Genomic DNA, 27,753 nt, shown 5'->3' with positions numbered 1-27,753 from the left:
ATTGATCAGGCTGAGCCCAGCCTACAGAACGTTTCCTTTTAATATCCCGTTGTATCCTAGGAATTCCTGAGCTGAGTTCTTTAATCATCCCTCTAGGCAGGGCTTTGAGTTTTGGGGGTCCTATCCAGATGGCACAGGGACCGCAGAGTCAAAGACTGGCTCACAGGAAAAACTGGAGAGCAAGGAATTGTTACCTCAGAGCAATGGCCCCCACACTCCAGCCCCTTTGCCTAGTCTTTGAGCTCTAGGAACCAAGAAACTCTGAATTATTTTACTCTCCTCTCTAGTAGGTGTACAGGTCCCTCATACTGGGCCTCCTATTGGTGGGCTGGGCTTTGGTGACTTGGGAGCGCTTGGGGAAGAATTCTACTGTCTGCTTCTCCAGCCCAGCACCCAGGGGGTCCTGCTGGCCGCTCTCTGCTCTCATCCATGGCACAGACTGCTTCTCCTGGGCCCAGCCTCCTTTGAGATGGAGAGAACTGATTTGGGAGGGTTGGTTTCCCCCCCCCCCCTTCAATTCCCTCTTGGGCCCTGAAGTATCCTGAATGAATGCAATATCCAATTCCCACTCAGACCACAAATTCAGGCTGTTATATGTCTTTGAGGAGACAAAATATTAGGGTGGGGAAACAGGAAATGGGAATGCTAAACCAAACCCCCTATTTTCCAGACACCACCAGGAAAAAGCGTGAGTGTCTCACTCAGCCTGTGGGTGGGTTTCATTAATGTTTCAACAAATTAATGAGTAAATAAAAGTCAGCATGATGGCTCAGGCTCAATTTGTAATTCATATGAATGTCCCCCTGCTCACTGTGCCAAATGTAGTAGTGTCCCTGTCTGCTTGTCTTGGCTGATGTCAGAAATTGTGGTGCAGCAGTAGCTGGTGGGGTGGAGGGGCCCGGGACTGGGGCAGGGGATCCTCACATGACCCATCAGACCTCCCTATGGGACAGCTCTAACCTCGTGGGTCCAAACCACCCCCCAGCAGACTGAAGAGGGCTGTGGGTCTACTGTGGAGCAATCTGGGTGTAGACCCACCTGGCTTTCCCCCAAAATCTTTCCTTGACTGCCTTCTTCACACCTTTCATATCTGAGTGCAAACATCTCATCCTTGGGAAGTTTCTCCAGAATATTTTAATGTTTTTCACCACCTGTCACTTTATTTTTATTTCCTCATTACTTTTCATTATGTCATGTTCTACTACTCATATATTTCTTTATTTTAAACATTTTCTGTGCCCCTACCTCTCAGCTCACTTGAACGTAGGCTCCATGCATGTGGCGATATTATGTGGCTTGCTCATGGCAGGGTCCCTAGAGCTGAGAGCTGAACAGGGTTCAGCACAGTATTTGTTGAAAGAATAAATGAATGAGTACGGGCAAGGCTTTCCTGCCCTTTAGCTTGGCCCCTGGTGAGTTTGGATTGGGTATGTTTGTGTTCCAAGCTCCATGAGACCGAGGGTCTTGTCCGTCCAGTTCACTGCCACATTCTCCATGCCTGTAAGACGATGCAGTACCTAGCAGGCATACTTGGAAGGATGAATGCATATATTAGAGGTCAGGGGGCACTTCACTTAATGCCCCAGTGTGTACTTTGGAACTGGCTAGTGGGATGCCATTTCACATATGACAAACAGATTCTGAATTTTGTTTCCTGTAGGACCAGAAGCATCTCACTGTCCTCGGATTGTTCCCAAGTCCCAGCAGAGGGAAACTAGATAAGGGCAATAGGAGGGTGGGGGCAGGGACAGGATCCTGGCAGCACACAGCCACTCTCCCTGCTCCTCTGTGATCTTCGGCATAATACGCAGACACTAATCTCATATACAATCCTGTCTTTGATATCCCAGCCAGATGTTCTGTTCGATAAATGAAACTAATTTACTCTGCAAGCAGCCGGCAACAGCTGAATCAAGACACTTCCCTGTCCTCAGCCCCTTCCCAGTGGGATGGGGCCAGGTGGGGAAAAATGTGGATCTTGTTACCTGCCCACTCATAAATTAAGCAAACAGGTTACAGAGAGAAGGAAGCATTGACAGCTTGCTTCTGAGCGTCCTCACTCTTACTCAGTGGGCAGGTCACCAAATGATATAAATAATATCAACTGAGGATGCTTTTCTTGTATCTTACTGTATACTGTTTCTTTCATATTATCTCGAGAGGCAGCATAGCATTGGGGATTGAGAGCATGGGTCCTGGAGTCATACTGCTTGGGATCCAATCCTGCATCTCCCAGTTGTGGATTTCAGATAATTGCATTCATTCAACATGCTTTAGCTTTGTGCAATTATCATGTGCCAGGTACTGTTTGAGGTGCCAGAGATTCAGCCAGGATCCAAACAGAGAAAAGTCCCTGTCTGTGTGGGGCTTAGATCACCCGATTCCTTCTACTGTAAAAGAAGGAAGTGGATAGAGTCTGTGTATTAGGTTGTTATCAGGATTAAAATTGCAAGACTCCTAGTACAGTATCTGGCACACAGTAAGTGCTTAATAAGTGCTGCCAATTATTGTAATCGTGGTCACCATTGAATATGTGGTAGGCAGAAAAGGTATCACTATCCTCGTTTTGTCTGTGAGGAAAATACACAGTAGGCTCAAGTCACATTACCCATGCCACACGGTGAGCCACAGGACAAAGCCCCATGCCTTCTTGCCCCTGTGGGTCTCTGACTCACTGGTGGATGAGGCCGTGGTTCCATCCAGTAGGCTGCCCTAGGGTTGCAAAACCCAAGAAAAGAAGCCTTTACAGGATGGCAAGTGTGCTTTCTCAGAACAAAGGCCATGAGGTTGGTTTGGAGAAAAAGCCTGAAAATCAGGGGAAGAAAATTAGCTCCTCCCTTGACGAGGTCACATAGTTGGGAGAAATGGGCACGTTGGTAATAAACATACATTACCATTCTGTCCTTCCATCTCCCTAGAGAGCGCTGCTGAGGCACGCAGGGCAGGAGGGGGACGTGTGGGTAGAGCTGAAGATGCATTTGAATTAGAAGCCAATAGCTAGGAAGGCTGCTGGGCACTTAATCAATAAAAATAATGCATTTGGGTTGTAGAAATATTCCCTAAGATCAATTTCCCCTGAAGAAATATTTGTTTCTTTTACCAGGTTGCCACAAGTGTGTAAGGGAACATAAAACCTTGATAAACACCTCCTGAAAAATATGGACACATTTCCCCCCCCTCCCCCCACCGCCACTCCCCCATGACTCTGCTCCCCACTTACAGCGACGTGAGTGATTTCAGACCCTGGAAGGCATCTGGAGCAATGTCCGATATCTGATTCTTGCTGATGTCTCTAAAAACATTAATGGGAGAGTCTGAGAACATAGCTCAAAGGTGTGATACGACCATTCTTAAGTGTGAGTCAAGCATTTCAGATATTGAAAATGGTGAGAATTAATCAATTTATGTATTCATCGCACAAGAGAAGGGGCTTAAGGACCATTCAGTTCAACTGTCTCTTCATAAAATATACCACATGTTTTCACTCTTCTTGGCTTTCAAAGAATGCCCACCCACGGCACCCTGACTTCGACATATGGCTTTGCACATGTGAGCCCTCACTTTGTAGGGAAGACTGCACTCAGTCACATTAGGGCCTTGTCGCATTACCAAGCAATTATAGCATAAATGAAGCAGAAGCCTGCCTCACCCAAACACAGGCCAGGGTTCTTGCAAGCATCATCTTCTTGTCTCATGCCTCAGCCAATGCTTATTTTTTCCCCCAAATAGTCCTGAGTCATTTCACCTCCTCAGTGACCTTTCCTTCCTGACCTGAAAAGAGGTTTTGAGCAGGGACTTAAGTCTCTGTCTGGTTCAGGGCATCCTTCAGGTCGTGTGACGTAAGCACATCACGCGATTCTCACGGGATGCCTCTGAGATGTGGATTTGTCACTGGAGTGCTCCTCAGAAAGGCACAAGCCTGGGGAGTGATGCCTAGGGCTTTGGGGTAACGTGGATGAGAGGGACGCTGTGTAACAGAAGGCAGCTCCCCTGGTTGGCCGGGCTGGCGCAGAGGAATCTCCCTGACCCGGCTCCTCCCCAAAGCCCAGAGGCTGTCCCCTTTCCTGCATCCCAGTGACTTGTGAGCACCCGGCCCTCAGTTCTGAGGGGGAGACGTTCTGAGCCATTAGCTCAGGGGCGGCCTCTGGGCTCCTGTCACTGGAAGGTGAGATGCTCCAATTTCCAGAGGCAACGTACCTCTCCAGTTCTTTTCCTTTAACAAAATAAATCAATGGATCTTTGCTTTTGTTCAGAAGAGAGAGAGCTGAGGTCTTGGAGGGTCAATGAGGAGGAGACAAGGGGATACGGAGAAGAAAGCACATCTAAGCAGATCCTTAAGCAACTGCCTCCAGCGAGGCCAGACACCCCAGCCCCCAGCCTCTTAAGCACCCTCCCCGGTCTGTCTCTCCCCTCCTTCTAAAGCGTTGCACAACCACTTTTCCTAGGCCTCTGCTCTCTTCCCTCCCTGCTTCTGAAGCCGGTAAGTTGAAAGATATTTCACAGGTTAAGGCTTCTTAGGCACAGCTGTCGAGCTTATCCCTTTAGCTGGCAAGATCGCCTCTTACAAATCCACAGATTGTGCTCACAAACTCGTCAGTTTACACCAGGCTTTTCTTCGGCGCTCCACTTTTGTAGAAGGGTCTTAACAAGCAAATGCCCTGGATTATCCTAATCTTGCTCGCCCTTGGCCTGCCTGCCTAGCAAGGCATTCCAGGCAGGCATGCAGGGTCTGTGCTCAGATCAGACTAGTGAGCAAGACTGGGTTTTTTATTTTGTTTTCCTGATCACGGGACGTCTCTTCAAGCTACTGAGACCCCCCAGTATGCAAGAGGAAGTTCTGGGACGTGGGGTGGAGGGAAAGCCCTCTGCTTTAGCCTTGTCAGGGCAAAGTGGTATTCAGTCCACAGCTAGCCTTTTGGAGGCACTCCTCTCTGCAGCACAGGAGGGATGTCTTGTGGTTTTGGAGATGATGGGGAGTAGAACTGGACAAGTGATAGTTTAGCTGGGAACTGCTCCTGGAGGGTCACTTCATCTTAGTTCTTAATACTGCAGGAAGGAAACAGCAACCCTCTGAGGGCAAGGACCCAGAGCCAGAGGGGACTTGACATGGCTATTCAGGTAGAGGGCTGGCATCTCAAGTCTCCCCTCACTTCACAAAGATGGATGCAAAAGGTAGTGGCACTGGACAGAAGGCAGGCTGGGAAAGGCTTCTGCTGCCTACCAGTCTCCATGCTTGACCCCTCCCAGTCCATAGTAGGTGGCCCTGAGCTGACTCCAGGCATCTGGGTCACTAGAGATCAGTGGTTTTCAAAGTGCACCCACAGGGAGTCTGCTTTGGCTAGCCTGGGGAAGGGAGCTAAAAAGTCTGCATAGGTAACACATCTCTATGTGATTCCCATTCACGTGATCCCTGGGTCATACTTTAGGCCACAGCATTTTATGGCTTGGTTGGTCTCTGACCCACCCCAGTCCCCTGGGGCTTACAAACTTGATGGACAAGAGGCAGCGGACTTTCTAGACTCTTCAGAGTCAAGGTGGCAAATTCCATGCGGGCAAGGCTCAAGTGGGGAGGTGCTGGCACCTGTGGATTCTACTCTACCTCAGAGCATGGAGACAAAAGAACACGCCCTTCCAGCCACACCACACAGCTCTGGTCCCCATGTGTCAGCGCCATCAGTTAACCAACCCTGTCAACTGAGGGCTTCTCTCTAGTGCCCTCTGTTCTCCTCTCAAATGGCTCTACCTTGATACTAGTTTTTACCTGGAAGTATTTTTTTCTACTAAGCTGGACACGAGAAATAGGGACAAAGTCATTCATTCCAGGGGCTTTTTGTTGTTGTTGTTGTTGTTGTTATTAGAGAGAGGAGGAGGGTGTGGTTCATTCATAGTTGAGGGGAAACTTCTCTCAGAGAGAGAGAGACTGGTTCATGTACACCTATGAGGAATTCACACTTAGGGTTTTAAAACCCATTCTGACCAGGGGCCCTATTTCTCCCAAGCTGTCATACTTCCATCTTGATTTGTGAGGTTCTGTTAGCTGGAAAAATCTGTAAGTGGTCTCCTTTCCCTACTGCCATCCCTTTGGTGGGGGGGGGGGGGCGGGTAAGGGGGCATCATAATAAATATCAGTAACATCAGAAGTGATCAAAAATTAAATTCACTTCCCAGGTCGTGACTGAGAAGGTCTTATGAATTTTGAATGCACAGATCATGGCAACTCCAATGGGATGAAGAAAGGACAGTAAAACATAGCCAAGCTCTAAATTACCTGGACCTCACAAAAAATTAGAGCAGTAACTTAAATCATGCAAGAGATATAGGTTGGGGCAGTGACTGAACTTGTCATTTTTCACTGAAATTACTATCTGGCTGCATAATCAAGTTAGGCTTTAAAAATGAATTGGGGGGGGGTATGGAGTGAGCTGGGGAAGCAGGGAGACCAGGAGATTAATGGCCTAAGGTTTTAAATATTAAGGCCTATATTTATACAGCTCCTCCAGCAAGAATGCTGCCAAGGGGAGGGGAAAAGTATGTGCTCAGGGCTGGCTCATTAGGTTGGTTTCTACTTCTGGAATTGTACCAGGAGAAAATCTTGTTTGGTTTGGATTTCCAGGGAGATGGGAAGTTGCCTTCCCAAGATCTGAGGGTAAAGCCAACCAATGCCACTGTTTCTTGGGGATGTTTATTTTTAACATAAAAAGGAGTCAGCAGACACTTAACCTCTTCAATGTAGGCTCTCCTACTCAAGGGAAACCGATGAATCAGCCTTCACTGGAAGGGAACAAGATCGAGCCTGTGCATATTTCTACCTGCTCTCTTTTTCCTCTGTGGGAGGCCAGAGACAGTAAGTAACTGAGATAAGAGCAGCATTTTGGTTACTGGACTGTAAGAAATGATTTCTCAGCTCAGAAAAGGGAAAGGAATCTCCCTCCCAGATTCTAAATATCCAAGCTGGCAATGGCTGGGCCATTTCCGAATCCTACTGGCGTCCCCTCAGAGTGCCCTGCTCTGCGTGACTCACAGAGTCATGCTCAGGGCAGTCATGGGGCTGGGGAAGGCAGTGATGATGACATCACCACAATGGCGGGGATGAGTACCATGGTACAGGATGCTGTCAGTGGAGCCGTGAGAGGGAAGGAATGGCAGCACTGGCGTAACCAGGGACTGATAGGATGTAATGGTAGCAGTGATACCGGATGCAGCGGTAATGGGGGTGGTGGGGATAATCACAGGCAAGTCATATGTGGTTGGAGAATAAGGAAGGGCCCAAGGCTTCTTATCTCACTTAGAACAGAAAGTCCTTGTCATGGTCTAAAGGGTCACAGGATCTGGCCTCTACCTTCCCACCTCTCCAACACAAGCCCTGCCTCTGTCCCCCTCCCTGCTCTGCAATCCATCCATCCATGCACGCTCCCCAGGGCCTTTCAGCTGCTCTCTCTCAAGAGCTCCTCATTCCCACCCTTCATTTGGATCACCTGTACAGAGAGGCTTTCGTGGGCCCGCCCTTTGTTTCACTTTCTAGTACTTAGCAATTTCTGATACTTGTTTCTTTTCTGTGTTTGCCCACTCAAATGTGTGAGCTCCATGAGAGCATGCTCTCTCCACAGACCCTGCAATTCCTTGCAGGTGGTGGACAGTTACTCTTTGTTAGGTGAATGTGTGCACAGTTGTAGGCATGTACCACAGCCAACATGTTAAGGTGCTGGAGATTGATACAAGGCCATTGCCATCTCATTTTTACTGAAGTTCCTACTTCAGGTCCACATCATGAAAGCCAGAGGACAATAAACATGGTAGTATGGGCTTTTTTAGGCCAATGCAGCTGCACCTCTCACCTAGATAATTTTACTTCGCTCTAGTTGGAGAGGCCCTCAGCTCTGAGGTGTCTACATCGCTACACCTCACCATATGAAAGCAACACTCCTGAACCTTACCTCGCAATCTCAGGAAAGCATTCCAGGCCTGACACTGGGCTCTCCATGAGGAATGTGATGTGGGCTGTCATCTGGGCAGGTCGCCTACTACATAGGGCATATTACCCCCCAGACTGAAAACATCTGGTTCATTCCTCCCCAGGGGAAACTCACATTCGCTTCAGTTTCTTGTACTGGGTGAAGGCTCCAGCAGGGATGGATTTGATGGAGTTCTGTTCCAGGCGTCTGGGAAACAGAGCAGAGAAGAGTCAGTTAACCATCCACCTGTCAACAGGCGGTTGCTGAGGGTCTTGAGGGACAGGACGGCCCCTCCCATCAAGTGGCACCAGATACTGGTTGCGGGACACTGGGCAAACTTCTGCAGGATTTTGGTTCTTGCTTATTCTAAGTGGTCTTTGAAGGCAGATGTCTTCTTCACAAAAGCTGTGGGAAGTAACTGGCATGCTGAAAAAGTCAAAGGGATAAAGAGAAGAAAAAGAGGTGGCCTATGGGCCAGCAATGCCCATCTGCCTTGGAAGCATGTCACCATTCTGTCAAAAATTCAACCACTGGGGAGCCTGGGTGGCTCAGTCGGCTAAGCGTCTGACTTCGGCTCAGGTCATGATCTCACGGTCCGTGAGTTGGAGCCCCACGTCGGGCTCTGTGCTGACAGCTCAGAGCCTGGAGCCTGTTTCAGATTCTGTCTCCCTCTCTTCTGGCCCTCCCCCATTCACGCTCTGTCTCTGTCTCAAAAATAAATAAACGTTAAAAAAAAAAAATTAAAAAAAAACTCAACCACACTGCCACTGGGGTATTGTACAGGCAGAAATGACAATGGCTGACTTCATTCCAGGCTTTCTTAAAAATTAAGGTATAACTGACATATAATATTAGTTTCAGGAATACAACATACAATAAATAACATTTGATTATTTGTTTCTGGGTTTTTCAATGGGCTGTTCTAATATGCTGGAGAAATGGCCTTCAAGTCTTTAGGCTCCCAGCCTGCCATTCATCAAACTGACTCCGACACCCTGAGGACCCTAGGGGCCCCGACCAGACCACTCCCCTGGGATGCTGCTAGAATCTGTGGCTTTACTATGTTACAGACTTTCCTGAAGACCTTCCTCTCTTGTAACTCTGGAATGACAAGAGATGTCATAGGCCCCAGGCCCAGGGCCGAGAACTTTCTTGAAGAGAAGTGAGTAAGCATCTCTATTCTCTCGCCTCTCAGGTGACTTCCTGTTACCAAGAACAGGTGTGGTGGGAAACAGGCCTGAGTAGGAGGCAGGGTCCTCTATTAGAGGTGATGAGTGACGCCCTCAGGCCTCGGCTGAGGACTCAGCATCTCCTTCTCGTCTATCTCCCTTGTCTCCAAGGCACGGGTCTTGTCATCACCTTCTCATTTGGCACGGATGTTCCCTAACCTCTCAGCTGGGAAGACACAAAAAAAGGTGTGCGCAGGGGCGGAGGGTGGGGGGAGCAGAAGGAACAGACGGGCGGAAGTGGCTCCCTCAGAGGCTACATCCAGTGGCTGCACATTTCTGGCTGGGATGAACCCATTCATCTTGAAGAGTAATCCCCGCTGCAGAGTCGGGGAGACAGTCGTATTAATTTGTGCCTCTGCGATCTCATCTTCATTGGGGGAAGAGAGTATTTGTTACTGGAACCGCTAATGGAGCAGTTTGCCAGCAATTTTCCCATTTCAAACAACATCTCAGCTGCTAATGTGGAATGGTTTGTCAGGCCTACCCATAACACAGACAAATCACTCTCTAGGCCAAAGGAAGGGTGGGTGGGGGAGAGAGAAAGAGGAAAGGCGGGTGGGAGGAGAGAGGGAGCATCAGGACAGATCATTCTTGGCTGCTAGATGAATAGAGTCTACAAATGAGACTGCCACGGTCTATTAAGAAAGCCTTTGTGGCCTGCTGGAGGGGGTGGGGAGCGTGTTCTGCTGGGCACATGGGCACAGGCTGGCCAGACAGGGGCCTGGCTGGTTCTTGGTAAGGCACAAGAGCATGCCACAAGGTCTCAGAGACTGTGGGCTACCCGATACAGCCAGCCGCAGAGGCAGCAGGGAAGCTCCAAGGACATTCTTGTTCTCCAGCCGAGCAGAGTTCAGCAGGGATCTCTCAGCCCAGGCAACAGCTCCATGGGTCTCTGGGGCTGCCAGTCAGGTGGAAAATGCTCTCCAGGAATCCTGTGATTCACCTGCCACTTTGGCAAGGGATTGCGGCTGGATGATGCCTCTGGGGACAGCCACTGTCTGTAACGATGGTAACCCCCTCCATTTTCACAAGAGGACCCACTGCTTCCAGCTGCAGGCCAAGAACCTAGGCAAGTCAGGCCAGCCGGGGGTGCGTGGTCGGCCGGCTGTCAGTGCAATTCATAACAAATTAACCTGCACTTTAGTGAGGGGTGTAAGATTCAAGGGAGGGATGAATCCATGAGCAATATGTGGTACCTGTCCCTGAGGAATTTAATCATCTGGGGATAGAGACAGCCCAAGATGGTCCACCACAGAACCAAATTCTATTGCTATCATAACAAACAGGAAGAGCGATCATTTATGAGGCCAAGTTGATTTATGTCTAGTATCTCTTTTAATCCTTACATGTATGAGGCAAGCTATGTTGGCCTCATTTGGTGGATGAGGAAAATAAAACCTACAGGGATCAAATAGCCCATCCAGAGTGACAGAGCTAGCAAGAGGCAGAACTGACACCTGTTTCTACACATCGGACATACTGCCTTTCTTTCTGAAAACAGAGAAATTGAGGCCTAGAGGCTAAAGTGGCCTCCCCAAAGTCACAGAAGAGTTTAGGAGGTTATGACCCCAATGCTGATTCTGAGACATCATGCAGCCTCTGTGTAAGTGGGTATTTTGTCTTGCCATTTGCCACGCCGTGGATAGAACTAGAGTGGATTATGCTAAGTGAAGTTAGTCAGTCAGAGAAAGACAAGTATCGTATAACCTTACTCATATGTGGAATTTAAGATACAAAACAGATGAACATAAGGGAAGGGAAGCAAAGATAATATAAAAACAGGGAGGGGGACAAACCATAAGAGACTCTTAAAATATAGAGAACAAAATGAGGGTTGCTGGGGGTGGGGGTTGTGGGTGGGGGATGGGCTAAATGGGCAAGGGGCATTAAGGAGGACACTTGTTGGGATGAGCACTGGGTGTTATTACATAGGGGATGAAGTCATTGGCTTCTGCTCCTGAAATCATTATTGCACTATATGCTAACTTACTTGGATGTAAATTTTAAAAAATAAATAAACTTAAAATAAAATTTCATAAGGAAATAAAAAAAAGACATAGGCATTTTGTAAAAAGGCTGTAGGAGCTGAGGGAGATGCAATACAGATGCGAATACATACAAATATGCAAACAGAGTACAAAGGTGTGGTTTTGAGCAAAGAACTTCAATCTTAGCAGGGACGGCTCTGTGCGTCCTGTACCCATCAGACTAGTACACTCTGGGGATGGTATTTGTGTCTGCAGTCTCTCTGCTTCTTATGCTGCTGTGGGTCCTGGCTAGACACCCGATCCCTTATGGAGTGCCAAGGCCATGCCATGATGTGGGTTAACTTCGCTCCAGGGGGGATCAGAGTTTGTCTGGGGTGGTACAGTTGTGAATAGTCAGTGTCCTTTGAATGTGAGGTAAAGGCAAGGGAAGGGGTAATAACAATAGTAAGAGCTATGAGGTGTCAGGTGCTTGTAAGTCAGGCATTAGGCTAAGAGTTTTACATGGCTTGTTTATCTTAATATTTACACCATGGTGAGGCAGGTCCTATTCATCGTTACCATCCCCGCTTTAAACGTGAGAAAATGGAGGCTCGGAGATGTTAAGTCTCTTGTCCAAATTCACAGAGTCAGGAAGAGCTACAGCTGGAAGGAAATGCAGGCAAGTTTATTCAATTCAAAAACCTGAGCCCGCAGTCACTAAGCTTTGTTGAATCCCATTTGTAGCTGAGGCATCTCCATTTTTAGTTGCTGGCAGCTCATCCTCAGAGAAATGGCCCCTTTGTCAAGGGAGTAAGACTACAGTGCTGTGCACACACAAACTTTCTATGTAGCAAACAGCCCCTGGTAGGTTTTATATAGCCTGGAACAAGCATGCAAAGATCCATACTCCCAGTGACAAGAATTCAGTGTGAAGAACAAAAAGAAGCATTAGCATCAGCAAAAAACTGTCACATTTAGAGAGGTGTCTGAAGCCAACAGCTGTTTTAGGTCTCTCTTAAATGGCACATGTGTCTTTCTTTGTCTGGCAAACATTCTTCAGGCTGCAAACTGATTTAATAGAACTAGCATAAAAACAAACATACAAATCAAACATCTGAACATCTTCCGGCACCAGTAAAAACAATGGGAACATCTGATGGGGATTTCAGCCGTTTGCGCTCTGTATTGATTTGCCCTAGTTTCTCAGTGCTTCCTTAATGATCTGTCATTTGCAAACATGCGACTGAACGCAATATATTTCTTGCAATGCATAAGTCAACATGATGCCAGAGAGACTGGCAGGGGCATGGCTAGTGTGAGGGCATGGCTACAAGTCACCTGATAAAGACGTCCTGGAGCTGGGTTGGAATATTGGTAGTGGTGTGGCTGAGGTGGCAATAACGATGAACATCTACCATTTATCGAGGGCTTTTTCTATGTCAGACACTGTGCTCTTTGCATACTGGCTCATTTTATTCCTTCAGCAAAACTACAAAGCAAGTGTTATTAATAATATAGTAACAACGAAGTTGAGGGATGCAGGCATATGTGACACGAGCCGCTCCTAACCTACTCTGCAGAATACCTGGCACTGCCTGCAGAAAGCAGAGAGAGAGCCAGATTTGCTCTTCTTACTATTTGCATATGCCCACATGCCTCCACCACAGAATTTGGTTTTTTATCATCTTAGAAAACAATGAATGAAAAATAATATGGGAACTTGAGACCAAATCATTCTATCATGTTGTCCATGCGACACATGCATAGGCTTTTCTTTTCAGATTTCATTCAGTGCCTTCCAAACATCGTGCTAATTTTCTGTGCAATTGTGTTATTTAATCTTCATGGAAAATCTCTAGTAGGTCTGATGAGCCCCATTTTGCAAGGGTCGGGGTGGGGGGGTCGGTGGGCAGTGGCGGACCAAGTGAAGCAGGAGATGTTAAGAAAGATGCGCAAAGTAAGAGGCGAAACTGAGACTCAAACCCTGAACTATTTATCCTAAGGCTCTGTTCTTCATTATTCTCTGTGCTTCAGCGGCTTCCCCTTTAGACTACTGCCCCAATCCACCCCATCTCCCTCCTTCCACGTGGCAATCCCTCAGAAACCTGGTGCTCTCAGAACATTTAAGAATCCTGATTGTTGACGGCTTCCAGAACCCTCCAGTCCTTTTGTTCTTTTGACTGTTTTTTTTTTTTTTTTTGGTTTGTTTTTTAGTTCTCTCCTTTTAACATGCCCTGGTGACCTGTGTAATGGGAAAATACTTGCTTTTGTTAAACAGATAAACCACTGTTTGTCTCTCCACCCCAGATAAACAACAGGGGTGAGGTGAGACTAGGTGGAGAGTGGGGCTACCGTTCCTCTCCCCCAGATGCTTTCACTTATGACTTGACATTCAGTGCATCCACACAGCCCTTCTCCATCACCTGAATCTATGTGCTACCGCAGAGGGCATGAAACACACTGGATGGCACTATGTGGGGGAGTAGAGCAAACTGGAAGAAGATGGGCAGTGATTAAGATGGGGCTCTAGGCACAGATGGTCGCTCTGGAGGCTTGAGGACTCAGGGGTGAAGACAGAAGACCACAGAAGAGAGGAAGGTGTGAGCCTCTGGCTCTTCCCAGAATCTATCCCTGCTGGAGGCTGGAGCTGGTTCAGAGAATCAACAGGGAGCAGCAAGAATGGTGATGGTGGGAGCTCAGTTTCGAGGAAAATCTGCAGGGAACTGTCTCACTGTGGGTTCTCTGGAAGAAAGCTATTTTTAGAGGAATTGGCTCTGCTATGCGGGGAGACCAGCAGACACTCCTCTGAGCTGCCTTGGCTTTGAAAAACATTCTAAAAGAGTTTGCCAGATTGCTTTGCATGAGAGATAGTCCTTCCTCCCCCCAAATGTTGGGGAGTGCAGAACCCCTCCTAAGGTGTTAACCCATCACCACTGGCTAAGGATGGCCCATGGGATCTGAAGAACCTGATATGGTGCCAAGCATCCCTAAGGAGAAAGGGGAAGTCTGGATTGTATGGGTGGCCATGCACACGAGTCAAAATTCTTGATGGGAAAAAGGAAAAGTCACATTCAGATGTCTTTGGGATGATAAATCAGACACTTCTATTCATCCGGGGGGGGTGTACTGCAGTTTCCACTCTCTGTCTCATCTTTCAACCTCCCCCACCTGCTGGTCTTCTCTCCCTAAGAGGCTGCGTTTCAGCTGCTTTCAAGACTTTCAGACCAACACACAAGTCCCCAGGCACAGGTTTTGTTGCCTTGAGGAACAAGCAGGTTTCTTCCTCAAAGGTCTCTCTTACATGTCACTTCTGCCTGTAGCCTCCTAACCACAGAGTCTTGCTTCGTCTGCTTTAATGTCTCAGCTTCATTTCATCACAGAGGAGAAGGAGGTGAGCACAGCAAGAGAAATCCTGGGCAATCTGTCTGGTGGGCCGTGGGAGCTCCACAAGCAGGGGCGGCCTTATTTCCATGTCTGCATACATTTGCATGATGATGAGCTACCGCCAGGCTCAATTCATAATGCAAGTGGCTAGCCCGGTTCTTGAACCTCTTCTGTCAACCATCACCCTTAAAGTCCTGACTTAGTTCTATGGAAGGATCTCCAAATGCAGGTAGCTTCAGCTCCTATGATATGGTTTCCAACCTTTCTCACGGAGCCTAATAAAATGGTAGTAGCAGCAGCAACAATAGCAACACAAGTACTAGCAGTAGTAAAATAATAACAATCACGGCCAGCAGAGTATATCCTATGTGTCAGACACAACGCCAAGCATTTGACAGCATACATTTCATTTAACTTTCGCAAGAGCTGTTCAGAAGGTACAGTTGGCCTGTGAATGTTTCAGTTGAGGAAAACAAGACACAGAAAAGTTATTTGTCCAGAGTCAAAAGGCATGGCCAGAGCTAGTATGTGGGTCTCCCTGAATCCATAGTCTACCCTTGATGGCTGCTGTTTGTGGCTGTTTTTAGAAGCACTGTAGCTAGGTTGGTCATTCCCAGACTTTTAGATTTCACAGGCTAGGTGGTTATAGACCTTTTATTTTGCCAGTGAAAGTGCTCTGTGTGTTATATATAATGTATATTATATAGAGACATACATTTATACACGTGTTAATTAAGCACATATTTAGCACATACATGTGCATGCACACCCAAACATATATATTCTGCCTCTAGTGGCCATGATTTTATAAGATGAAGGGCATTTTAAAAAATATAATTTATTGTCAAGTTGGTTTCCATACAACACCCAGTGCTCATGCCAACAAGCGATGAAGGGTATTTTTAATAACAACAATAGAATAAGGAAGTTCAAGAATTTAAAATAAAGTCTCCTTTAAATGGAATATTTTTGCTCATCAGAAAAAAATCACATTGTTCTTGTTTTTCTCACTTTACCTCACATTGGGAAAAACATTCCAGTAATCAGACAGCCTTTCAGAAATCACTGAATCAAACTATTCTATTTTGTTAATGTCCCTTTAAAAATTTGATGTCCAGGTATGAGCCCAACAGTCCAGGTATGGCTTGGTCTGCATGGGTCCCACCTCCAATGTACAATTTCCATCTGCAATTCCTCTCTCCTAGATACCTGAGCTGTGTGCCTGTGAGGCCCAAGTTGGAGGTATAATGATGTGGAGGAGAGGAGGGTGAGTCGGGAGTTGGTGCAGGTCAATGGTTATAGCTTATCTACTAGACTGGCCTCTTTCATCATGCTGTGGTTTGAGACCTGGTCAAGGAAAGATCTATGGCTGCCAAAGACAGAAGATGAAACCCGGCAGATGGAGGGAGAAAGGAATGAAGTGGGGCAGAAAAAGTGGGAATCTGAAAGGAGATGAATGTGGGCAGGAATTCCGTCTTGCACATCTGTTTGAGACAGTCAGTGTCCTACCCTGTCATGCATGGAGAGGGAAGGTGGAGGGGCTCTTACAACAAGGAAGGAAGAGCTGACTGGGTGAAGAAAGATGGCACTGGGAAGTGACATGGGAAGACCATGGGTGGGGAGAGAAGGGAGAAAATGAATGAGGGGAGGAGGATAAACACAGGGGGGAAATGGTACGGAAAGGGGAGAGAGTAAGGCCAGGAACAAAAGGAAATGGGAGAAGAAGAGAAGCAAGGGGGTGAGCAGGAGAGGCATGAGGTTGAAGCGAGTTCATGAAGGAAGGGATCTTCAAGTCTAGAGCAACACACTGTGAGGAGCAAAGAGAAAACAGCAAAACGTGAACAAATTAACTGCTGGTTCTTGACGAAAGGAAGACTGAAGGGTGGGCAAAGAGGGATGGAGGCTACAGAAGGTGTGGCTGTCAGGCCAAAAGGAGGCTCTGATGACGAGCTCCCGCCTACAGGAAGAGGTAGAGGCATGAATTGTGTCTACTGGGGCTGGGAAGACAGTTTTAAAGGGAATCAGGGAAAAGTTGACAAAACCAATGAAAGAAGAAATGAAGCCTCCACTGTTGTAAATCCTATGTTTCTTGTCATCTCAATCAGGGTGAAACCAGAGTCCTTAAAATGCCCCCATGATTTGGCCCTTCGTTGTCCCTCTACTTTTATCCCTTAATTCTGCCCCTTATGTTTGCTTCACTCTAGCCACACTGGCCTTCTGGTATAGCAGGCACTCTCCTCCCTCTGGGCCTTTGCACATGCTGTGCCCTCTACCTGCAACACTCTTCCTCCACGTATCCGCTTGCTTTTTTTCCCCTTAACTGACTTCAAGTCTTTTCCTTGCTTTATTTTTCTCCACAGAAGCTACCCCCTTCTATCATATCATATAATTTACATTGCTTTGTTTACTGTTTCTTACCTCCCCGCACCCCACCAGAATGCAAGCACCATAAAGGCAGAAACTTTATCTTTTATTCACTGATGCTCCTGGAGCACAGAACTATGACTAGAACATAGGGGGCTAACAACAGACATTTGTTGAATGAATGTGTGAATGGCTGAAAGAGTTAATGGGCTATCTATTGGAACGCATCAGGAACAGAAGGGATGCAAAGGAGGAGGAAGAGGGAGAGGAGGAGGAAGAGGGAGAGGAGGAGCAGATGAGCAGAGGGGCTAGGGAAACGCGTGTCTTATTTGAAGGGATTTTATCTAATGATATTTTGACTAGGAAGATTCTATCTAAGCATGTTTTTAATAAAGCCACCTAAAGGTGAAGGTAAAAAATGAAAACATTTGTGGTCATGTAAAGAGTGATCTTGAGGTTGGTGTTGACTGACCCCTCTACTTGACCCAGAATGAGAAACTGGCCATTTTCTAATGTATAAGGCAAGAGTGGACAAGATTGAACTATACGGTCATGAAATTTTTAGTGGTATTATGAACATCTGTGCACACACACAGACATACACAATCTTTGTACCTACAGTTCTAATCTAGAGGACAACGATCTGATTTGAAATGATTAACAGTTCACTCTTGCTCAGATAACAGTAGCTATGAAATGAGTTCATCATTCATGTACTTTCTGCCAATACTACCACCAGTGCATAGAGCATTTGCCCATGTGCCAAGGACCCTATTAAGGGCTTCCATGCAGTATTTCATTCTGTTTCCACGATGACCCATTGACAATACTGTAATTATCACATTGTTATAGATGAGAGAAGTAGAGATGAAAAATAGCGATTATTTTGCCCAAAGTCACACAACTAGTAAATGGTAGAGCTAGGATATAATCACAGGGTGACTCCAGGGAAGGGACTGGCAAGCTTTTATTGTAAAGGGCCAGATAGCACATATATCAGGCTTGGTGGGCTAAGTCACAACTACTCAATACTGCCTTACGAGGACAGCCATGGACAATCCGTATGCAAATAGCTCTGGATGTGTTCCAATAAAACTTTACTTATAGAAATAAATGGTGGACATATTTGGACGACTGAGAAGTTTGCTGACTGAGCTCTGGAATCTATGCTCTTGACAACTGAGGTATCACACCTGGGAAAGCCTGGACAGTTAGCAAAGGGATCTCTGAGTGTTTTTTAATAGTTAGCGGTAACAGGCCCACGCGCCACCAGACTACTGAGGGATTGGCTGAGGCAGAGAGATAAACTCACCAGGGACAGAGGGTAGCAGATGGGGCACTTACATTTCGACGATGCCCTCTGGCAAGTTGGCAGGGATCTCCGTCAAGCCCTTCCCTCGACAGTCCACGACGTTATTGCTGCATGTGCAGGCCGAGGGACAGGAGATGGAGTTGGCATTGCAGGACGGAGGTTCTGAGTGGGGTCCTGGAGGTCCAGAACACATGGTCAATCATGACAGCGTCAGGAGCCACTGGAGCTTTTGCGCCCCTTAACCAGCTTCCAAGGAAGTAGCACCAGATAAAATACCTGAGAAATTTTCACCAGCTGACATCTCCTCTCATCTGGGAGACATGGCTGCAACTGGCTAAATATTTAGCCAAGAGGAGAGATTCTGACCTTGACCTGTTTCTGGATTGTTCTACTGGCTCTGTCATCACATCATCCTCGTCTTTCAGAGAAAGGGTTGCTCTCAGAGTCAGTCCCACATGAAAATATGCCACCAGAATGCAAAAAAAGGCACACTGGGACTATTTGCTCAGGGTGCCCAATGTTTGAACACCTACAATTTTTGGCTTTCATTTGGGGATTGGATGCTAGGTATAGGCACGCTTTCATTCTTTTCTCTAGAGTTTTGAACACACTCTAAAACCAAGTTGGGGTAGGGGAAGCTGTCAGAATTTCATTATTTGGGGCATTGATGTTCTCAAAGTGTCTATAGTCATCAGCAGTGACATCATCCAAAGCATTTTCAAGCAATTTTTATGTCCAGAGAACATGCAAATAAAACCTATCTTATTAGAAAAAAGGCAAATAAGTTATTACGTATTTTGGAGTCAGCTTTTAATTTTGTTTGAGGTGAGAACCTGCGTGAACTTAAAGCAAAGTGGTAAAAACCCAAGTAAATGGCATCTAAAGAACATCTTTAGAAAACCACACAAAGATAAAGATATATATTAGCAAACTAACCCAGGATTCAAAGAGTCACAAGAAGTACATTCAAATGTTTTAAACACATAAAAGTTTTCATGCTATCACTACTTCTTCAAAGTAAGGTAAGAGTCTCAGACCTGTGGTTTGTTTTCCAAATGTGGATATTTTGTGGTCCCAAAGGTAAACCCGACCCCAGAGCCTCCTCAGGACCTCTCCACCGCCTGCGAGATCTAGCCAGCAGGGATTACCTGATGTCTTTCCAGATGCCCACCCCCAGAGCGGAGGACCACAGGCTCAGACCAACTCTGCCGATCTCTCACTGCCTGGACATGGGATTCTGACTGGGAGCCCTTGGACAGAGATTCAATATGAAACCTGAAAATGTCTGCAGGGAAACACTGACTTTGGTTTGGCCAAAGTGGATTCATCAGAGAACCAAGGGGGCCTGGACAAATGCTTGTTTGGACACTGAGACTCAAAGTGGAGGATCCCCCTCTTCACGCTCAACAGTCCCTGTGCCTGGGGATGGTCCTTCTGCAAGGGCTCAAATGGATGCCAAAGGCTCGTTTTGGAACATTTACCTTGCCAGAAAGTGCAGACTCAGTAATCAAAGATTACTTCTCTTGGCCTCACCATCTCCTTCTCTCTCTTTTTCTCCCTTTCTGTCTCTGTCTCTGTCATACACACACACACCTACAGACACACATACACACATACACACATACCCCAAATTAAAAAATATCCTCCTTTCTGGGACATTTGAGAAAATATTCATGTCTAGGGCATAGGGACTTCAAACTCTTCAGTGTTACTCACATTAGCAGATCTCATGGAGACCATGAAAAATGCCAGAATGATGATGACTTTCACTAAAAACCCCAACCGGAACATTCTCTGGGAGAGGTGATACAAGCTTTGTTCCAAACTGGGGAAGTTTTCCATTTCTAAGGAAATGGCAACCCCAGAGAATCAGCTTATAAGAGCCTCAGATCAGGAATGAGAGTGTTGTGGCTCAGGGAGTGGGGTCTGGAGTCCTACTGCCTCAATTTGAATCTTGGCTCTGTCATTTCATCCCTATATCCCCGTGCCTCAGTTTTCCCCATCTGTAAAATGGGAAGAAATAACAATACTTATTTCACAGCATGGTTTTGTTGTGAAGGCAAAGAAAGTTAATGCATATAAAGTATTTAGAAGAATGCATGGCACAGAGTCAGAGCTTAGTTGCTGCTATTATTACTGTTAATGAGTCTACCTCTGCCACGAATTGCCTGCAAATCATAATATCCCTCTGAGCTCTTTTGTTACCATCTCAGTGAATAAGAAATTTGGACTGCATGACTTCTGAAGTCCTTTTTGGACTGAAAAGATCAATTACTCCTGGTCTTCAGAAGAATCGAAGCAGAGAAGGAGTAAAACACCCAACAGCACCTGTCCATCCTGGCTCTGCTTCTTTGCAGGGGGCCAAGAGGATATGCAGTGTGAAGAGCTCCCACCCTCTCCTCACATGTGAAAGAGGCTGGGAGTGGTATGGCTTCAGATGTCAGGGCTTTTGAAGTGCCTATGACGCTCCCCAAAGAAAACTGCCAGGCTTGGCCCTCCACATCGAGGGGCTAGGGTGCCTAACAAAGCCAGGGAGAATCGCCACACCACGGGCACCTTCCTGTTTGGGAAATGTCGGGGATTCCGTGGAAGGATGAAGTCTGTGCTCCTCCTGTATTTCCATCCATTGAGGCAGACAGTAATCGGATGGCTGTACTTCTTCTGATTTGTCAAATTGTTACTTGGTTGGGGTGTGTCAGGAAGGGAGAGGGGGAGAAAGACATTACAGTCAGGGCTTCTACGGGCAACAGGAAGTTCTGAAATGGGAGTTTTTTTCAAAAATGCCCCTTTGACTTCTGTGCTAGAATTAATTCTGTTTAAACCAGCCCTAGGTTGTAGCCTTGAATCCCTCTGGGAATGAGCTGGGTCTTTCACAGGGTGGCTCTGATTCTGTAGGGAGTATGTGCTACATTTCAAGGGATGTTGTCAAGGTAAAAAAAAGCCTTTGAAAAAGATTCCATAACCAGGTCACTAACAACACCTTTAATTACGCAGAGAGAAACAAAGGTAATTATAGGCTCTGTCAGCATCCCGGGCTGGTGGCTCCCCAGCCAGGCATTCACACGTGGTAAGGGTGTTATCCTCTTGTTGAAACAAAACACTTCAGGTTTAAGATGGGGTTGAAAGATAGGTTCATTTTCCCTGGAAACATTCCCCTCTGCTCCATGCCCAATGGACCGAGTGCATTTCCCTTTGAACCTCTGAGTGCTATGGTGGCAGAAGTCCCTCCCCTTTGCTTTTTGTTTTTGGATAGACTGAGACTAGCATGTAAATTCGACAAGGGCAGTGGTCCTTTCTGTCTTATTCCCTGTTATGTTCCCAATGCCTAAAGCAGGGCCAAAGCACAAAACCCTGTAAACATACCTTGGGTCAGCGGAAGGATGAATAGATGAATGGAATTGGTCTAGAAGCCTGGCAGAGTGGGGGCTGAATGTCACCAAGCTATGGGGGTGAGTAATCCTTCTAGAAGGACCTTAAGGGGAGACCCCTGAGCTCTGAGTGCCCTGGGCTCTGGTTGCTAGGACCAGCCATAGTGTGTGTGGGGGTGGGTGGGTGGGGAACGAAGCGGTTATGGGTGGATGGGACCTTCATGCCTGAAACTCATGTCTTTCTACCACAGCTCAGTGCTGGCAAAGGCCATCTGCTACTCTGCTGAGGCTCCTGCTGAGCCCTGCTCACCTGCACAGCTCAGGGTGTCCTAGGCACTCGTCTTAGCTCTGTCTGCAAACCCCTTCCTCTCAGCCTTTCCTGTCCACACATATTGAGAGTGAAGGGGGTGGTGCAGGTGACAGAGAATTTCCAAGGGGGGTAAAGTGAGGAAAAACCCATGGTTCTACCCAGGAAATTCTCTGAGCACTGTACAAGCTGAGAAGCAGATGAATGGGAACAGAGTGTTTTGATCGAGGTGGAAAGTCTCCACACATGTTTGAGGGGAGAGGACTATGTGGGCTTGTGCCTATGTGAACATGTGTGTTCCTGTTGTATAACACGTGCTCATGGGGCTCGTGAATACTCATTATCCCCAAGCAAGCTTGCCTGCTGGTACCATCTCCTCCTTCTCCTGGCACAGAAAGCAGCTTAAATCAGAGTGTAGTGATGCACTCGCACACAGAACCCCTGTAATCCATGTTCTGAGATGTTTTTTGAGGAACTTGAAGTGGATGTGGACTTGCTCTTTGTTTTTAAATGGGTGCCCAAGCTATCTGCCCTTGGAACTCTTCCTGTGGGACAAAATGTTGCTGCACTGAGGTGGAAGCTAGTTCTCACACAGAACAGGGAGACGAGGATATGGGCCAAGTACCTGTCTCCCCTCTCGGGGCCTGTCTCCCCTTTCTGGAATCACCACTTCAGCTTAGGAATTTCACTTTGGAGCCAGAGCCACCTCCGTGTCACCCAAAGAGGACACTGAGATGTCCAGCCTTCTGATGTCCCCTGACTCCCACTCCCAGGACTGTGGCCTGATGTCTTGAGAGAGGGCAGGGCAGAGCACAGGGCAACTGAGGTGCTGATCCTCCCCTCCCTGATTATCAGGCTGCTGTCCCCTCAGATGGGGGGGGGGTGCTCAATGAGCACAAGGGCAGGGCAGGAATGTGTCCCCGACCAGACCTGTCATGGCAAAGTGCCTGTGATGGCTGGCACGAACAGCGATCACGTCATCGTGTCTCTGGTGACTGCATGATACCCCCTCCAGTCTGAGAGACAAGGAGGAGGAGCAATGATCAGGGACACTGGCTCCTGCCAGGCTGCTTCCTCAACTCTGTTCTTCTATTTGGCATCACGCTGGAAGTGGAAAGTCCTAACTGGTGTGTCCAATTGAATGGGGAAAAGCTCACTGAACTTCAGACCTAGAAAGGACTGTGGAGCTGATGAGGAAACAGACATCTTGGAGGGAGAGAACTTGCCCAGGGACACAATGGTGGCCCAACTAAGAATGATGTCATTGTCGTAACAGCAGCTAACGCTTATGGAATGTTTCCTAAGTGCTAGATGCTGCACCAAGGGCTTTGCATGTGTGAGCTCATTTGGTTCTCATAAAACCCATGACGTACGTTCTTTTATTATTACTATTTCCATTATACTGATGAGGAAAGGGAAGAACAGGGAGTCAAGCAAACTGGTCAAGATCATGGAACTAGTGAACCACAACATTCTAAGTTCTGGTTCAGTGTTTTTTGTATCATCTCCTTTGCCAAGAAGATACCCCAAATGCCTCTCTTTATTGCCATGACTTTGAAAGCCATCAGAGCCTGGGAATCTCAGGAGGTAGGAAGAAGAGCCTCAGGGGCCAAGACACAGACTGTGTAAGCTACAGTGGAGATAGCAGGACACTCTTGTTAGAGCTGTGTTTATTTCTTTCCGTCTTTAAAGGGAATCCCACCCAGCAGAGTGCACAGAACTGAAAAATCCAATGGCCTTGTGAGCATGTGGAAATAAATTAATTCCAGCATTCAAATTAAGCATCCCTGTTGGCCTCTGGCCTTTCAAAAGCCAACAACAGACTGCAATGACAATGGGGTTTGAGCAATTATGATGAGAATATAAATGAACGTGATTTAAATACCAGAGGCATGATAATTTTAGGAATGGCTAAATAAACCTAATAATCTCATTCTTGCAATGTCCAATTATGGTGTTTTAATTAAAACCTCCTAAGGAGATGGGCGGCTAGTCATGGCTTACCTTAATTATCTTTATACTTAGTAACTAGTCCCAAATTAAAAAAAAAAAAGGGGGGTGTGGTGAAAATTTCTTGTTTCCAGGGTTATATGCCGATTTAATTTTTAGTAATAAATGAGGAAGTGTTTCTTGAGAGGCTTTTAGGAGCAAGCATTGTTCCAGGCATTGGGGCAACCTTAAAAACGTGACCCCTTAGTACTAGAAGACAAGATCGATCTTCATGAAAGGGTATCTCACACTCAAAGGCTATGGGCAGATAAGTTTAAAATAGGTGGACAAGCCAGTGGATACAAAGATGTTTAAAGGAAAGAGATAAGTGACTCAGGAGGTCAAATATTTAACTAATACCCTTGAATTACGAATTGTGACTGGAAGAAACTTTTTCAGATTAAGGTAACCAGAAAATTGACACACGGAAAATAAATCCTGGAGTTTAAACCCCAGCATAAACCCTTTAGGTAAGGATGGGCAAAAACCCAAAACTTGCAACTCACATGAGTCAAGTAGTGGCCATAGTAGAACCTCTTCTGTGGTCTAGTATCATGAACTCGATAAAGTCCCCGTCTGGTACAGGCAACAAGTGGGGACCACAGACCCTTCTAGTCATAGGGCCCTAACCTTCCTCTCTAAAACAAGAAAAGTTAACAGAAATTTTTGCAGCAGTGGCTGAAGGAAACAAAGAAGTCTAGCTGCATACTGTACAAAAACAGTAATAAAAAATAAAATAAAGATATAGTCTCCCACCCTTTGAAAAATTCTCAGGTGCCTCTCTAGAGGAAGAAAATAAATACCTTTGATTGGCGGGGTACGGGTGACAGAGGAGATGAATTCTGTCAAAGTGTGCTGCTAGCAAATTTCTGGGTTAGCTGGAGTGATAAGGAGCCTGCAGCCAAGGCTTTTGGGGAGAAGAGGATGGGCTCCAGCCGGCTGGATTTAATTCACAGGGAGATAGCAGGGACTTGGGCAACCAGGGCCCTCACAGGCTGAGAGAGATAAAACTCTTTCCAGTCTCTGGAGTCATGTGTTTGGTGAATTTTGTGATATGGTTTAAGGGTCCCAGGAGGTTTTCTGATGCTTCCCTGACAGGGGCCACTGGTGATGAAACTACATGCAGGGATGGCTTAATTGGTACCCCATGCCTTTTTTTCTCCTGCGCAGATGACCTCTCGTTTTACAGAGATGTTTTTACTCCTGCCTTTCTTGACTAAAGCCCTCCTCCTGTGAGTCACTGGGGGGAGAGCTGGAACAAGGAACACTGACAATTTTGCAGCGTACGACCAATGTGATCCATACAAAACTGCCTCACGAGGATGCCCTGTGGACTCTGCCATGGGTAGAGCCTGCACATGGTGGGGTGTGTGGGAAGGATAGTCAGTGCGTGAAAACAGCTGTCCTCTTCCACCTCCCAAGTGTGGAGTCTCACTCCACATGGCTTCCTCTGGCATCCCTTTAACATGGCCTCACAAACCACCTTTAACAGTTATTAAAGGAGTAGTACCTTCTGGAGGGGGTGCTACTCCTGCACTCCACTAATGATGATAGGGCCCCATTCGTCAGGGATATTCAGTTTGGCCAAGCATTATATCTGACTTAGATCTTTACGGAAAGCAACGCTGCACAGCATTCTGTCCCTAACCCAAGAGAGCCTGGAAAGCATCGAAGAATCCCTCCCACAAAGGGGTTCCACTGTCGCTCTCTTGAATTTCTACTACTGGTGAGGCAGGGTATAGATTAATAGCACAGTCATGTCTGGAGTCTGTGGACCTGATTCCTGTGTCCTCAGAAGACACCTGGCTTAGTACTGAAAAGTGTGAGGGATTATCACAAGCCACAGGCTTAATTGACATAAACAGAGGAGGTGATAGGGATGCTTCTATGTTAAGTATTAACCTGCCCGCTAGATCCAGCCTTTTCCAGGCAGGAGATTTGGGGCACGAGCACTTCCGGGACCTAGGAGCTTCAGCCTTCCTCCCTGGGGTTTGGATCCTAACTGCTGTTGGGGAAGCAATGTCTCGCCACTCCTTTGACGGGAAGGTGCTTTTCTGACGAAGTCGTATTTGTGTTCGTGCAGAGCATTAAGCCCGGCACCCACCTATAATGATGTGTTTTAACATTCTGTCTAATTAGTTTTTCTCACTAGCTCTTGGATGACTCCTGCACTCTATAATTATTTCTTTCACTGGCACTTATGCCGATATTGTACTCTTTGCCTAATAATTACTGTAATTATAGTCACTATATGTGAGGTTGGTGCCTGTGTGATAAACGGTTTTATTATATGTGTTTGACGGGAAGTGATTTCTAAGTGGGCGTCTATAGGAAATTATTAAGGTACTGCTCTGAGACATGTTAAAATGTTTTTGGATAATAAATAACTTGATGAAGTAGTAACATGACAAGAGAGAGTGGCAGGGAGCGAGATGAAGTTGAATTAAAAAAAAAAAAAAAGTCTTCCATATTGCAAATGCAGCCTAAGAGCAGAAGGGGGCCAGTCTACACTGCTGACTGGTTTGGGCCCTCCCTGCAGCACACATGGAGCTCAGGTGATCTTCAATACTGAAAACACAACAGTCAAGAAATGTGAGGACTGTAGCCCCAACCAGTATTGAGCAATCTGTCCTTCCTTTTTCCTGTAGGCTGATTCCCAACATCAGCTTTCAGAGGCCACTGAGCCCCAGTTCCAGGACTGGGTTCCTGGAAATCAGGAATGCTTCTGTGGGAAACTCCTGAACTGAATACTTCCTGTTTTTGAGGAAATTCAGGGATTTCCCAGAAAGAGGGAGTCGGTGGGAATGGAGGGTGTCAATGAAAAGTAAAAACAAAAAAGCAAGCGTGAAAATGAGGACTCAGTTAAAAGCCACTACATCAACTGAGAAGATTTTTCTCAGGTCAGTCAGGCATCTCCCATCCCTGGAGATCTGCGCTGTGTTCAGTTATGTCTGTGCACAGTTCTGTTTTCTATACTACGCAGGCGATCTGTGTTTCTATTACACTTCAATTACCCACAGATCAAACTCTTATGTTTGCTCAGCACATTTTGTGGACCCACTAAACTATAATAATTAAGCTCCACTTATTAGCTCTTACCAAGTGCTATGTATTATGCTAAGTGCTTCATATGCATTATTTCATTTAATCCTCCCACCCATCCCTTGAGTTATGTACTATGATTTTCCCATTTTGCAAACATATGGGAACTTGCCAAAGTCACACACTACTAAGGGGCAGATCTAGGGTTTCCAGCCAAGCAGGCTGACCCTACTGCCTCCATTAACTTGTTTTTCAATTTCTATGGCAATCAGATGACAGGCACATGTTTAGGAAATGCTAAACAATGTACTTAACACTTGGTAAGTTTCTTAGCATCAATGGATGATGAAGCTTAACAGAAAGTGATTCATTACTTCCTTGAGCATTTTCCTTTACCAGATGACAAGAGCTGCTTTTTCAGAAGCCTCTGAGGCACCCCAGAGCCCAAGTGACTATAGAGTGCTGAGGAACCCAGGAGAGTGCACACCAAGCTCTGGGCTAAGTGTGGGTTCATGCCCAGGGTGATGTCTGGGAGAGCTCAGGGGTGGGTGAGTCACAGTACAGAGGGGAAGAGGGTGGGACAGCCTCACCTGGGCATATATACTCCTTTTTCTGCACATCTGCCACATTGAAGCCCCTCAGGTGCACAGGAGCCATACAGAGTGTGAACTGGCCAATTGTCCGTCGCTGTCGCAGCCAATCTGAGAGCCAGGCCAGGTGGCAGTCACAGTACAGGTGGTTGGAGTGGAGGCGCCTAGGAGAGGGAGGGACTGAGGTAAGATGCTGTCACAGAGTGAAGTGAACAGAGTAGGCCAAACCTTCTGTGCTCCTTTGCCCAG

General features: G+C 46.7%; 1 protein-coding gene across 1 annotated transcript in view; it reads right to left on the bottom strand.

The window, feature by feature from the left end:
* The window catches only part of SLIT3 (slit guidance ligand 3), a 594,639-nt gene that overhangs the window by 99,920 nt on the left and 466,966 nt on the right, over positions 1-27,753 (bottom strand). Inside the window, exons 8-11 of the mRNA XM_047873095.1 lie at positions 27,505-27,668; positions 18,241-18,382; positions 8,088-8,159; positions 3,221-3,292 (exon numbers count right to left, since the gene is read on the bottom strand). Coding sequence (XP_047729051.1) covers positions 3,221-3,292; positions 8,088-8,159; positions 18,241-18,382; positions 27,505-27,668 — 450 coding nt within the window. The remainder of the gene's footprint in view (positions 1-3,220; positions 3,293-8,087; positions 8,160-18,240; positions 18,383-27,504; positions 27,669-27,753) is intronic.

This window comes from Prionailurus viverrinus, chromosome A1, assembly GCF_022837055.1.
Source record: "Prionailurus viverrinus isolate Anna chromosome A1, UM_Priviv_1.0, whole genome shotgun sequence".
Lineage (NCBI taxonomy): Eukaryota > Metazoa > Chordata > Mammalia > Carnivora > Felidae > Prionailurus > Prionailurus viverrinus.
Note: the sequence above shows the minus strand (reverse complement) of the source record. Positions and strands in the feature narration are given on the sequence as shown.